Here is a 15,095-nt window from a genome sequence, read left to right as displayed (position 1 = left end):
GTGCACCTAGTAGTCTATCTAAAACACCAAGTGTTTTTCCACAGACCAGCCATCTCTGACCACCAGGGAGGCTGTTAGAAATGCACAGTCACAGGCCCCTCCCCACAACCGCCAGGGAATCTCAATCTGCATTCTGACAAGAGTCCCAGGAGAGTCCTCTGGCACATAAACGAACAACTAATTTAAGAAGAGTGACTTCATGAACATATGGGCTTAAATTTGAGGGGAGAAGAAAGGAGAGTGCCAAAGTGGCCAAGGGGCTGAAAACCCTGCCATATAAGAAAGGCCAAGGCTATGTGGGCTTTCTGGCACAGAGAAGAGAAGCTGGGAACTGAACAGCTAACAGTGGCATTCTGCTCATATGATTTACTAAGCGTTGCCAGAAGAAAGTGTGATTAAAACTTCCTCGGTAACTCCAAACATCACAATCAGAAATCTTTAGCAGGTATTACAGGGGAATAGATTTTAGCTCTCCACAGGGCAGATAATCGTAGTAATTAGTTTCCAAAAGCAGGAAAGATGGGTTCAGAAAACAGAGATCTCTAAGGCACTATGACTACGGAAGCCGAGATGACACTCTACGACAGGAATGCTTGAGGAAGGATCCTGTTACTGGAAGACAAAGAGAACTTGACAAGCTTTATGTCCTTTTCAGGTCAACATTCTCTCCTGGGCTCAATTCCCAGAAAAAGAGGCTGGAACAGGTACCTGTTTTGGAAGGTTTGCTGCAGGATGCCGTAAAAAAGTCATCGTCATCCTCATCATCAAAGAGGCCAGCAGGTGCTGGAGGGTACGGGCTTTTCCCTAGAGTGGGCTGTTCAGGCTTCTGGGGCTCCTTGGCCTTCTGGGGCTCCTTCAGTGATGGGACAGAGGTGGCACCAAACACATCAGTGTCCCCTGTGGGTGGAGGGACAGAAAAGCCACAGCTATGAGCCAGTGTGGGTAGGTCTCCTGACTTTACAGGAAAAAAAAAAAAAAAGGACCACCCACCAAGAACATTTAGTTTCAGTCCATCCACAAAACACATTAACAGGACCCAGTAATCCCCATCCTTTACTGCTACAGAACATCCTACGATGCCAATCACCCGGTCACTAAAACACAAGGAAGTCCGAGGCCACTAACTTCTAACAGAGTATGAACTAACACCAGTCAATGAGCTCTCCCCGTAGGCATTCGCTGCCCTCTGGAGCTCCTCCTACTCTCAGCAGGCACTTAGATGACAATTTAAAAAATGACAAAACAGTACTTATTTGGTTTTTAAAATAACAAACCCTAAGTCATGATACCTAAAAATACAGAAACAGCTCCTGCTGGGATTTTCTTTCCAGGTTTGGAGGATGAAGATACTAAAAATGAAAAAGAAAAAAATAACCACTTCAGAAAAAATGACTTTTCTTGTTAAATGTACCTTACTGAAATATGTACAACACAATACATAGCTAATTGGAGACCTTTTAAAGCTACTTTTTCCTAAAAGAGCCATTTTAAAACTCCTTAGCTTTAGCTTGGTCTTCTCTCTACCCTCAGTACTTTTTTCTTGGTACTAATATAATCTAAGCTGTGATTTCCATGAACGATTCCTCTGAGTCCAGTCAAACAGTAGCACTGGGGGGTGGGCTGGAGAGGCCAAGGAAGGGGTAAAGCACAGAAGGGAAGGAAAAGGCAGAGCCAGCAGGGCTCCTCAACGGTTGTGGCTCTATGCATTCCACCTGGAGAACAAACAAGTAGAAGCGAACAGCAAAAAATGTGAAATACCAACAACAAAAATGAAGACAGTAACAGTAAGGAGGGAAACTAGCATCCACTGATGCCAAGAAATACAGTGCAGGAATGGCAGGACACCAAGCCAGCCAGCATCACAGCAAGTTCAAAATCTGATGACTGGTGGTCCAAGGAGACCGCTCACTTCAATTAACTAATTCCCAAATCCCAAGAACTACCACATACCTAAATGGAATAAAATTTGTCAAGTTTTTTTTTTCCTTTTTCGTGTGTGCTCCACAGATGATTCTGATGCACACCAGACTATGGAATTACTGGCCTTCAATTTATATGCAGAATTCTGAAAGTGCTTTTTTGAATTAAACATGATTAAATTAAAACATCCTCAACACGGCTACAGAGTACTTTTCCTGTTTGACTTTTTATGAATTCTCTATTAAGAAAGAGACAAAGGAGGGCATGTGATGTAATGAGCACTGGGTATTATGTAAGACTGATGAATCACAGGCCTGTACCTCTGAAATCAGTAAGTATGTTAATTAATTAAATGTAAACTAAAAATGTTTAAAAAAATAAAAAATTTAAAAAAAGAGACAAAACTGTGATGTGGGTTTACAGATGGTATTTGTCTTTTCCAAGACATGAATCAGAGAAAATGAGCTGCTCTTAAACTAGACCAAGGGAGCAAAACAGCTTCCTGCCTAACAAAGAAGCAAGGCTTGGGAACAGGGGTTCCATCCCCTACTGAGAAGTAAGCAGTTCTGGAATTCTGTTTGCGAACAAGAAGAGTCAGCCTCAATCCAAACTTACCTGCATTAATAGAGGTTCGAGCTTCCCGATCCTGAGGGGCTTCTGTGAAGAGGTCACTCTAGTTGCAATAAAGTACAGGACACGAAATTTCAAAAAAGCAAAGGAAAATGTAGCTGCGTTTGAGGATTTCTAAAGAAAAGTACCTTGTAAAGTTTAAAGATCCATATTTACTGTTCTGCCAGAAATGTAGTTCCAAAGTGAAAACTATGGCAAAATCAGACCTTTAAATAGTTTACACCTATCCAGGAATTACAAACATGGAAGAAGACAACAGATAAAGTAAGAAACGACCGCCTGATCAAGTAAATTATTCACTATAAATACTCTCACATCCTCTCTCCACCTAACAAAGGGCATCAGGATACAGTATTTTCTCTTTGTGATCCTTAGTTCAAAATCTCCCAAAATATGGGAAAGTAGAAGCAACTTGCAACTAAGAAGCCATTTTTTCCCTACTAATTGTGGACCCATGACACAACTAGAGGGATCTTCGTGGATTACCATAGACTCACCTCCTCATCCTCATCATCGAAAAGTCCCTTCCCCCCACTGAACAGGCCACCTCGAGAGCCAAATGGGGAGAAATCTTCATCGGTCAGCTTGGGGGGTCCGAATAAATTGTCCTCTTCATCTAACAAGCAGAAAGGGAAATGTTTTAGAGGGAGAGTTAAAGATGGGTTTGGAACTCAAATTTCCAGGGTTAGCCTTTACAACATCTCCAAGACTGGCATGGAGTGTATCTAACCATATGTAACAAGGAGTACTTGAGGGCCAGCAGTCCCAGGAATTTCAAACAAAATTCATTAAACAGTCCAATGAATCCCTTAAAAGGCTCTCTGAGTTCCCACCCTTAACTCTGTGAATGTCTGAAGCAAGGTGAATTCTGTAGGTGATCCCTTTCATCTAGATGCTTTTCTGGAAGCAAGTACCTGGTTCAATTGCCTTTAAGACCTATCCCACCAAAAATTTGGGAGAAGGAGGGCAGACTGAACAAAGGTCTGTAGATTGACACACTTACAAGTAGGAATGTAATGGATGTTACTGTTAAATATGAAAGGCTCTGATACATTCTTTATTGAAAACAAATGCTAGATATCCCTAGTTTCTATACATTCAGAGAATTCTAGAAAGACAGCTAATGATTGTTATAAAAGTTAGTAATTCAAATCTTTACAGCATTCTGACTGCACACCCAACTCTCCTCCCAGCATCCCAAAGCATACTTTTAAAAGCTTTGGAAATGAGAATACAGAGAGATCCCATTTGTCGGCATTTAAAGTAGAATTCTATGAATTAACGAAAGTGATATTCCTGAATCAAGAGCCTCCTAAAGTAACAGAATGGAGGGGAAAGGCTTACCATCTGAGGGAGTTTTCCTTTCCTTCTTCTCCTTCAATGTCTTCCGAGGTTTTGCTTCTCCTGGGGACAAGGCTTGGAGAGTATTTCACAGTTTTAACCATACAGAGTCTACCCTTAATATTTTTTTGAAGATTTTATTTGCGAGAGAGAAGGAGAGACAGTGAGAGAGTACAAGCGGGGAGGAGAGGGAGAAGCAGGCTCCCTGCAGAGCAAGGAGCCCGATGAGGGGCTCGATCCCAGAGCCCTGGGATCATGACCTGAGCCAAAGTCAGACGCTTAACTGACTGAGCCACCCAGGGCCCCTATGCTTTTTGTCATCCCTGGGGCTCTGAAGCTAAGAGCAAGACATTCAACTCTGTGTCTCAGCTCTACCTTAAAACTTCAGTCAGTACCTCACTCAAGCCGAAAGAACTATTCTGACATCATTCCATCCTGTTCAGTCACTAGAATATACTATATAGTACATTTGTATTTAGGCAAAATACAGAAGTAAATATAAGTGAGAGATTTCTAATCTGGGGCCTGTGATTCTCTGGGGCAACTATTAATCCCCTGAAACTGCAAATAAAATGTGATACAGATATATGTATATGTGCATTTTTCTTGGGGGGTTCCACAATGTAGTTATCAGAGAGTCTATAAACCAAAAAAAGAATAAGCCTCTCATGCCTCAGTAAAATTACACTGGGAAATATGCTGCCAGTGAAGCCCAGCAGAGGGGCCTGCACTCCCCCCCAACCCTGCTAACTCATCTTAATGACGTACCTGTTCGCCCCTCTTCCACCTGGCTTGTAGCCTCCCCTCTGATTCGAGCTGCCAGCTCATCGGCAAATGATGTAGGCCTACTTTTTTTCTACAGGCAAAAAAGATCAAAAGTATCACTTTTTTTGGCAACACGCAAACTAGTATAGTTTACTTTGGACACCTAACAAAATTATGTAAACAAAGGCAAAGGAATCGAACTGATGAAAAATTTAACTAAATGAATTTAAACATATGCACCCTAAACAGATCACTTGAGAAACAGGACTCCCTTCAGAAGAAGATGCTCCTTATTTGCTTAATTTTGTTAAAATATTTCACTTTAATCCTGGAAGAGCCAGATGAGGGTGAGAAAAGGAGAGGAGTATTAGGGAACTGAACAGACTCTGCAACTGAACAGACCTGAATGATGTGACTTGTAAAACTGTAACAATTGGAAGAAAAAGTGGTCCTCGTAAGGCAACTAGTGACGCTCAACCATTACTTCCAAAAGTGTAAATGTACAAATATAATGCAAAATGAGACGGTTACAAATATAAATGACAATAGAACTAATGAGTCCTTGGTGCCATTTCTAAAACCTTGTCAAGAGAGTTAACTGTAGTCTTTCTTACGGGTCTAGCATTTTCTTCAATGTCCTCAGTATCTTCCTCCTCCTTCTCAGAGTCTGCGAAAATGTCACAGCCATCATCATCCTCTTCTTCATCACTCATTTGTGCAGTGTGCTAGGAGTATAAACTAGAGGTTAGAACTAGGAGATAAGGTCATCAAGCCGAAAGAGAGAAACTACTGCCACTTAGCCTACAGGCAAAACAGTGACCACCTGTCAAACAAGGGGGAGGAGGATGACGCCGCCACGAAAGTCTCAAAGCAATCAATGTGCTGGAACAAAGAACGCAAGATTTATTTTCAGCGCAGATACTACATGCAGAATAGCAAACACTGAAATACGTAAAATGTCCACCACTGGAGAAATGATAAGCTAAATAAGCATCGTCTCATCTTGATAAAAATACTAATAACTAAAAGGAATAAGCCGTTAACAACTGCAGAAGCATCCAAGGCATCAAGTGAAACAAACACTGAATGAGAAACCCAAGCATGATACGCTGCCCCCGCACCCAAACACCTACCTTGTTTCTAAGGACACAGATATATTTGAAAAAGCAAAGAAAAGCGCTTATTACACCCCCCAAATCACAACACCAGTTACCTTTGAAAGAGTGTGGGATAATATGGACTGGAGGGCTCAAACTAAGCTTTACCTGTGAAGTTCTAATTTTTATAAAAGCAGCCACTGGTAGGTATGATTTGTATAAACTGTGCGAGGTACTATGCTAAAAGCACTTTATTATTTTTTTTATTAACATACAAGGTATTATTTGTTTCAGAGGTACAGATCTGTGATTCAACAGTCTTGCACAATTCACAGCGCTCACCATAGCACATACCCTCCCCAGTGTCCATCACCCAGCCACCCCATCCTTCTAAAAGCACTTTATTAACTACTTTAATCCTTAGGACCCTGAGGCTCACTGGGGCGCACAAAACCAGTCTATCTTTAACAATACAAGTAAATGGTTAGGCCAATGCTTTTAATCACTATACTGTATTTTTTAAGTCTGAATTTATCAATCTCAATAATAAGTGCCATAGAAAAATAAATATCCTCTAAAGACCAATTCTTAAATGGCCTCTGTGAATACAACTGGGAAAATACAAGTGCCAACCAACAGGTATGAAATCCTTTATTTGGTAGTTGAAAATTTTTGTGAAAAAATATTTCCCAACTAGGAAACTGAAATGCAAATTGGGATATCTCAATATACCACTGTACGTATATTATGGTAGCAAAAATCATGATCCCAGGGCTCATGAGATTATAAGAAAGTCATTATGCATGATCAGCAATGAGACAATAATATCAAGAGGCTTTACTCTAATTCTACACCATTTCATTCCTAAGGAAACCATTCACATGAGCAAAGGATTTCTGTGTATGGGAATACTGAATGCAGCATGATCTCAAAAATAAAATCCTGGAAATAAACTATGTCCCATATAAATTTAGAAACTATGAAAAGTATCATTGTATTACCATATTTAAAATAGAGTTCACAAAACAAAATTACGAATGATTTAAAATGTAAGAAAATAACGTTAACATAAAATAGCAGAAAATTTACGACGCATTTTTTTTTTAAAGATTTTATTTACTTATTTGACGGAGAGAGACACAGCAAGAGAGGGAACACAAGCAGGGGGAGTGGGAGAGGGAGAAGCAGGCTTCCTGCGGAGCAGGGAGCCAGATGCGGGACTCGAACCCAGGATGCTGGGATCATGACCTGAGCCGAAGGCAGACGCTTAACGACTGAGCCACCCAGGAGCCCCTATATGATGCATATTAGGAAAAGAATACATCCTTAGAAGGGCACACAAAAATTAAGATTGCTATGCTAACACAGTAGGATTAGATTTGTACCTTTTGAGTGTTCCTTAACTTTACTATCTTATCTCAAATTTTAAAATAGGGGAGGGGGATTCATGTGAAATAGTTAAGCTTGAGTAACTGGGCCTTCTTTTAGAGGCTATGTTTCCCAATTTTTTTTTCACTTCTTTGTTTTCTAAGAAAAATGAGAATATAAAGCAAAACTGAAAAAAGAAAAACAAAAAACCAACAACAATAAAAAAAAAAAACCCAAGGCAGTAGTTAACTTAAAAACATGAAATGCTTGAAGGAAAATTAGCCGTAAAAATAAGGACTAAATCCTTACTCTCCCGTAAGTCACTCTAAGTAATTTTTTATTTATTTATTTTTTTTTTAAGATTTTATTTGACAGAGAGAGACACACAGCGAGAGAGGGAACACAAGCAGGGGGAGTGGGAGAGGGAGAAGCAGGCTTCCTGCGGAGCAGGGAGCCCAATGTGGGGCTCCATCCCAGGACCCTGGGATCATGACCTGAGCCGAAGGCAGACGCTTAACAACTGAGCCACCCAGGCACCCCATTTTTTATTGTTTTAATTCCAATATAATTAACATACAGTGTTACATTAGTTTCAGGTGTATAATACAGTGATTCAACAATTCCTTATGTTACTCAGTGCAATCCCCTTCACCTATTTCACCCATCCCCCCACCCAGCTCTCCTCAAAAAAGTAAATTCAGCATGTATTTAGTATACATGCTATGCTTCGGTTAAAATTTAAAAGCAAAGTCACTTTAGTACATGAGACTCACCCGATTTTGATCATTGTCACTATGATTAGCAAAATCTTCATCTGACTCCTTTAGGGGAAAAAAAAAAGCTTTGTTGTTAATACAGAATTTACTCACAAGCACAGAAATGATTTCAGGTCTAAGTCTCTGGGGCACATCTATACTCAGTCTCTTTGTACTGCTTACTGGTCACCTGGAGTATCAAGGTGCAGATAAAGTAGAGAGTTGGCAGTATCACCAAGAGTTGTTCAGGCTAACACGTAATTTTTGTGGCTAATTTAAACATCTCTAATAATTTGCTCATACCTATCTGCACTATCATTGCTAACCTCTGAATTTAAAGTAATAGTTGCACATTTACTTCATTAAATTATCACAAGTTGTTTTGTGTAATTTTACATTTTGGACTCCACTCTCTACATTCCCTCTAACTAGGGTAATTACCAAATCAGGCCCAAGAGGGGGAACATCAGTGTTTCCCACCAGCAATTAGGTGAAGAGTTGCATCAAATGCTAAAAGCACAGGATTCAGCTAACGACCATCAGTTATAGCGAGATTATTTAGGAAAAGTTTATTTCCTACTGTTAGGTGCTTTGTCTGCAGGGCCAGCGGAAGGAGGGCAGGGGAGGACGACAGTGGAAAGAGGCGAGGAAGAGAAGAGAGGAGCATACAATATTGTCTCCTTTTAGGGATCCGCACTCAAGAACTATCCTTCACACATTAGTAACAAATACTTGTCTCAAGGAACAACCCCACATACAACCATGGTCAAGGTCCACAGACCCCAAGGCCCGAGAGCAGGGAGTCAAATCACGCTCTGTAGATATGAAGATACTAGAGCCATCGGCAAAGTGAAAATGTAAGTGAATGCTTCGAGCATTCTTCTGGTCTAGGTTTTATAGTATAAACAAGTTTTAAATATGGACTTTTCCCCTAAAATTATTCCAAAATAGAACTTATTCAAAGACTGCATTGCAGTCAGATTCTACCAAAATATTTGAGCTGCCCCCTCAAAATATACTGGTAGGAGGAGGGCCCGGTGGGGAGGTGGGAGGGAGGGGAACGGTCAAAGAGATTAAAATCGTTTTCCTTGCTTTTATACACAAGACAGAAGAAACTCAATCGTAAGGGAAAAACCTCAGGTTATGGCTACTATCACTGTTAAAAATTTGTGAAAAGAGACTGCTAATTAACAAATATTTATTTAGCCTGCTAAACACACCCTAAGGTTCCTGCCCACCATGACCTAGAGACACCAAGCAGCCCTTACCTCTTCCTCGTTCTCTTCACTGTCTGCAACACTGCCACGATCACTGCCCACTGACCCCTCTGGTTAGAAGAAAGAAAAAGCGTTATCGCCAATATTCGTCATAAAACATCCTTAGTTCCTTCTCAAAATCACAAACCACCATACATCAGCATTACAGAGATCTTGATAAAAGTATCTACACATATTAACTGGAACTAAAAGTATCTTCACTATGGTGAGGAATAAAACATTTCCATAGTCTTAAAGGATCGCCCCATGAGGTACTTATTAACTACAAAAAGGTAATTACCAAGGGAAAAAACTGGCCTGTACTCTTCAAAAATGTCAAAGCTATAAAAAGCAAAGAAAGGGGGCGCCTGGCTGGCTCAGTTGGTTAAGCGTCTGCCTTCAGCTCAGTTCATGATCCCAGGGTCCTGGGATCGAGCCCCGCATCGGGCTCCCTGCTCCGTGGGAGGCCTGCTTCTCCCTCTCCCTCTCCCTCTCCCACTCCTCCTGCTTGTGCTATCTCTCTCTCTGTGTCAAATAAATAAATAAAATCTTAAAAAAATAAAAAGCAAAGAAAGGCTGAGAAATTATATCAGATTAAAAGAAGACCAGAGATTTGACAAGTAAATGCAGGGAGTAATCCCAGACTGGGGCCTAGACCAGAGGGAAAAGAGCCTGTAAAGGACGTAACTGGCACAACTGGTAAAATTTGAAATACGACTGAGGATTGGCTAATAGAATTATGTCCAGGAAAATTTTTTTTTGACTTTGATAATATACTGTGGCTACATATGAGACTGTCCTTGATTTTAGAAAATACACAGAGAAACATTTTGGAGTAACAAGACATGATGTTTGCCTCTCACAAACAGATTCAGAAAAAAAGTATTATGTATATATAGAGAGAGAAAAATCAAACAAATGTGATGGAATGTTAACAACTGGTAAACCTGAGTGAAGGGTACAGAGGAGTTCTTTGTACTATTCTGATAACATTAAGGTAAAGCTTGAAATTATTTTAGAGTAAAAAGATATAAACCTAAAAGTAACAAAAATATTTGGCGCAAAAGAATACCTTCACTAGACAGCTCTCCGAGACCTACATCTTCCTGCTCCATGAAGAGCTTTGACCCAATTAAATAAGGTAAAGGACGATCAATGTATAGATCCTGTAAAGAATGAAAGATAATCGCCATTAAATAATCAGGTTGAAAAATAAGTTTCCCACTTGACATCTTGTTCCATCTGACTGTCCCAAACAAGTTACATAATTAGAGTGAAGAATAAGACACACAGCAGGATTCAAAGTCCAAAAAAAAAAAAAAAAAAAAATCACTGACTTTTTGAAAAGTCAAATCCTTAGGTAAAAAATAGCAAAGAAAAGCTAACTCACAAAGAATCTCCCTTCTCAAGTGCCTAGTTAATACTCAAAATAGCAAAGGCATGCACAAAGTTTACCAGGAGTAATCCAATAAGGGTCATAACTTCATAGTAACATGTTCAAAAGGAGGACCAAGGAAAGAAACGGAAAGTTCTGGCCAGCTTTGATGAGTCCTAGCCCTGCCTTCCTCCACTAAAATGCAGCCCTGGTGAGCGAAAATCAACCACTCAACCAATCAATCTTGAGAATCATCAATAATAGTCCTAAATTTGGAAAGAAGCACACTGAGGAAATAAAGGCTTTTACAGGACTGTGGGAGGCAGGTGGGTATGTCCAGGTTTGGGAGTGGGAGCAGGTGGGGACCAACAGAAGGATTCCTTCACACCACATTGGAGCAAAGAGAAGGCTGGAGAGAGCACACAAAGCATGGGCTACATGAGAAGAAACAGACGGCAACTCTGCAAGTATCTACAGTCAACATAATGAACTAAAGGCACATCCAAAAGACTGATGAGAACCTGTCTGGGAGAAGAAGAAAAGAATAATATCCCACAGCAGCACCCACTGTATAATTTAGAAAAATGAAATTGGTAAAATAAAACAACAGAATGAAATGAAGGACACAGTACATAAGAGACTACCTGTTGGACATCCTTCCATTCCTATCCTCTACTTCTAAGTCCCACCCAACACACATGTATTAAAAATTTAAGTTCAAGAAAGCACTCCAACCAGGACAACCTCCCATCTCCACAGAAAAACTGATTTGTCCTTTACAAAGTAGGGCATTTGGCCATCATCTCTCTTCTGTATTAGGCGTTGGAGGTGCAGGAGAAAACAATTCTGATGCTTAACACAACAACAGAGAATTTGGAAAGGTTAATGTAAAGGTTAAAGACACCACAGCAACTGGGGCATCTGGGGGGCTCAGTCGGTAGAGTGTGCGACTCCTGATCTCAAAGTAGTAAGTCTGAGCCCCACGCTGGGCGTGGACATTATATAAATAAACAAAACTCAGGGGCACCTGGGTGGCTCAGTCGGTTACGTGTCTGCCTTCGGCTCAGGTCATGATCCCAGCGTCCTGGGATCGAGCCCCACGTCAGGCTCCCTGCTCAGCAGGAAGCCTGCTTCTCCCTCCTCCCTCTGTCTGCTGCTCTGCCTACTTGTGCTCTATCTCTCTGTCAAATAAATAAAATCTTTAAAAAATAAATAAATAAAACTTAAAAAAAGATACAACAGCAACCGATTTCAGTACAAACAAAAGAAAGTACTAATTGGGCTAACTGTGACTTGGAAGGCCTTCCCACGTCCTCTAGTAGAAGAGAAAGTGGTGTGGGACCTGGAACTAACAAGTGTGGCTCAGGCAATACCCTTGCCCAGGGTCCACGGCTGACTGCTAAATCCCTACAGCGGGAAGGCAAGCTAGTGAGTGTACCAGCGCAAAAGGAACAGCCCCAACATGGTACAACACCGGAAGCCTGAACTGGAAGAGAAGCAAGCAGTGAAACAAATGACCAGAAGAGCCTGGCTCTGTGGCATGTTTTATTTTTTTTTTAAGATTTTATTTATTTATTTGTCCAACAGAGAGAGAGAGAGCACAAGCAGGGGGAGCCGCAAGCAGAGGCAGAGGGAGAAGCAGGCTCCCCACGGAGCAGGGATCCCGATGCAGGACTCGATCCCAGGACCCTGGGATCATGACCTGAGCGGAGGCAGACGCTTAACTGACTGAGCCACCCAGGCGCCCCTATGGCAGGTTTCAATTCATAAAGCACTTGTGTGTCACAAGGACTCTCTCTCAAAAGCAATACAGCAACCTTTTGTGTTTACTTCTGCGTGGCTGTGCTGCCCCAAATGTCCCCTCCACAAATCTGAGAGAAAGTAGTAGTAAAGCCATAACTACTTTCAAGGCTAACGGTCTATTCACGAACGCTCATAACGGCTTTACTCATCCCAGCCAAAACCTGAAAGCAACCCAAATGTCTTTCAATACTTTTTTTTTAAATTCTTTCAACACTTCTGCAGTCTCCCTTAGCGCAAGCTACAGAACTTCAGCTTCCCAACAATCTCTCCCTCCTATGAGCCTCCTCATACTTCAAAACACAATTCAAGTCTGATCTGTACCCTCATTTCCCCAGCTAGAAGTCAGTTCTCTCTCAGAGCACTTATGATGGGGACTCATATAAATGTCTCCTCTCTCCCACCAGCTGGTAATATTGTAATAAGCATTGTGAGAGTAGGAACCATGCCCTGCACCTTTGTACTCCCCTACCCTGGCATGCTGCCTTGTACCAATGTTCAGGTAAAGCAAGTCTTCCCAACAGAGTCAATAAAAGACTGCTAAGTGCCACGCTCTCTTCCTAAAAGTCAAGTCCATGTCTTACTAATTCTGTGCCCAAATAAAGTACCCAAAACACAACAAGTGTTACAATAAATATATGAACTGAATGTCTTTACCTTCGGTTCAAGAATCAGTTCCACCCGTTCATTAGCATCTTCTTCTTCAGAGTCTGAGTTTCCTGCTTTTATATCCAGCTGCTCAAATGCACTGTCCAATACTTGTAAACCGTAGTTCACAGCCTCCTGGACTTTAGGAATCAGATCTACTTCTTTCTGTTCCCGGGTCTTCTCCTACAAAAAAATACTGTTCAGCATGGATCTCCAAAATATTGATACCACCCTAATAAAACACAATAAAACAAAAGAAATCAATTAAAAATGATTAATGTTTAAAAAACAAAAGTCAGATTCTACTGAATGCCTCAACAGACTTTGGAGTAAGTTTTAAACCCCAAGTTTGACACCTTCCGGACATGGATCAAACTACCTAAGGTCCCAGAGTTCCCAGTTCACCATCTACAGAAACAAAAGCACAACTCTGGTATGATGGTTTAGCGAGGTAACCTATGCAAAAATCCCCTGCCCGTGAAATGTACATCAATCCCCGGCCACTAGAGGAATGAAGGGCCTAGACTTTCAGGTTCATCATGACTGGATCCCACAAACCTTGGTTAATACGTCTTTGGACAATTACAGAAGTTAAGACTTAGAAGAAATACTCCAGCCAGAGATGTCATTTTTCAATTAGTTAAAATACAAAAACTAAAACCTAGTACTCATGGATATCTTATAAATTCATTTCAAACCAAGAGAGGGTCTTTCTCGGTCTCAGCCCTGAGCACCGGCTCCTCCACCTCTTTATCATATATACACTACATATGGAAGCAAATTCATTGTTAAATGGTCAAAATATGTGGGGGCATTGTTCCAGGATGATGTACAGGATAAGTCAGAAATGGAACTGACCCTCTCTTGGTTTGAATGTCTGTACATATCACCAACCTGCTGAAAATACTCCACAGGCCTCCATTTCCTACAACAGCAGCTCCCAGTGACAGTCCCCTCACTCACTCAACTGTGTCAACAGTTGTGAGAAATATTGAAAAAAAATTTAGTGTCATTTCCCCTCTTCACAAATATTCCAGAAGTTGATACATAATTATAGAAAGAACCAAACCAAACATTGCTGTTTTGAGGGTAAAAGGGAAAACCCTATGAGTTTCTTATACTTCTACCTCAAGTATGGAAGTCTTTCTAATGCGGCTTTTTTGTTCTGGGTGCTTCTTTTTTCCACTCTGGTATGCTTGGTTCCAGTCAAATAGCTAATAGTGCACTAAGTGTGTGAAAACATGTTTGTGAAATAAATACATAGTAGCTTTTTAAAAACAGTACACTACACACTCATCACTTCACATTGAACCTGACTTGGTATAACCACTGTATTTAAATTTAAATGGTTAGCAAATCATTTGAGGATCATTAAAAAAAAAATTTTTTTTAAAGCTGAGAATAGGCAGAATGTAGGTGGTTTCTAACATCCTATCCTAACAGCTTCATCTAAGCAACAGCTACTGATAAAGTACCAACTTTTTCAAGTGATGTGTATTTTCTCAATAAATGAGAGCTGAGCCAAGGCTACTCCCATTATAAACTTATATTCCAGGGCTTTCCAGAGTGGGAGACAAAGGGTACAACTTCTGCCAGAGGGCTAGAAAGCCCAGAATGTCTTACCTACGCTTTGGTCCATGATGTGGCAACACCCAGGAAAAATGATTACACATCTAGAACGTGTGAAGCCACAGAAGGTAAAAGGAGAGAAACTACTGCCCCTAGACTCCTTAGCCTGGTTTATGAAGCCCTCCAGCACCCACCCCTCACGCCCTTCTCCTTCTTCATGCCTAACCACTAGTATCTTCCATTAACATAGTCCATCCCCCAACACTGACCTTTAGCGGCTGGCATTCGCTCACTGAAATGGCCTTAAAATCCGGCCCTTCTTTCTTCACCTAGCTAACATCTTATCCTTGTAGGTTGTCCCTGCTTACATCACTGAGCTCTTCTCATCTGAACTTCCAGAACAGTTAGCAGTTCTGACATAGTATGCCCTAGTGCCCCAACCAAGATCATAAGCTCCTTAAATTCTTTAAGTCACCAGCTCCCTGCAATCTTAGCAGTCAATAAATGCACACTGCACATTCCGTGTCCTCTGTACGAACACAGGAGGCACTCAAATGTGTGTGGACTAAAC

At 41.0% G+C, this 15,095-nt stretch overlaps 1 protein-coding gene across 6 annotated transcripts in view; it reads right to left on the bottom strand.

Annotated features, from left to right (window-relative positions):
- Window positions 1–15,095, bottom strand: part of WASHC2A (WASH complex subunit 2A) — a 51,663-nt gene that overhangs the window by 29,536 nt on the left and 7,032 nt on the right. For 4 of the 6 annotated variants that reach the window (XM_027587180.2, XM_027587195.2, XM_027587205.1 and 1 more), the window contains 11 exons: window positions 12,965–13,138; window positions 10,205–10,298; window positions 9,145–9,203; window positions 7,895–7,942; window positions 5,271–5,381; window positions 4,660–4,747; window positions 3,895–3,966; window positions 3,048–3,166; window positions 2,536–2,593; window positions 1,290–1,349; window positions 709–897 (listed from right to left, as the gene is read on the bottom strand). In XM_027587180.2, the coding sequence (XP_027442981.1) occupies window positions 709–897; window positions 1,290–1,349; window positions 2,536–2,593; window positions 3,048–3,166; window positions 3,895–3,966; window positions 4,660–4,747; window positions 5,271–5,381; window positions 7,895–7,942; window positions 9,145–9,203; window positions 10,205–10,298; window positions 12,965–13,138 (1,072 nt within the window). Of the gene's footprint in view, window positions 1–708; window positions 898–1,289; window positions 1,350–2,535; window positions 2,594–3,047; window positions 3,167–3,894; window positions 3,967–4,659; window positions 4,748–5,270; window positions 5,382–7,894; window positions 7,943–9,144; window positions 9,204–10,204; window positions 10,299–12,964; window positions 13,139–15,095 lie in introns of those variants that run through there. The other 2 variants (XM_027587187.1, XM_027587216.1) reach the window with 2 other exon arrangements.

This window comes from Zalophus californianus, chromosome 15 (genome assembly GCF_009762305.2).
Source record: "Zalophus californianus isolate mZalCal1 chromosome 15, mZalCal1.pri.v2, whole genome shotgun sequence".
NCBI lineage: Eukaryota > Metazoa > Chordata > Mammalia > Carnivora > Otariidae > Zalophus > Zalophus californianus.
The sequence above is the reverse complement of the archived record's forward strand: the minus strand, read 5'-3'. Positions and strand labels throughout refer to the sequence as shown.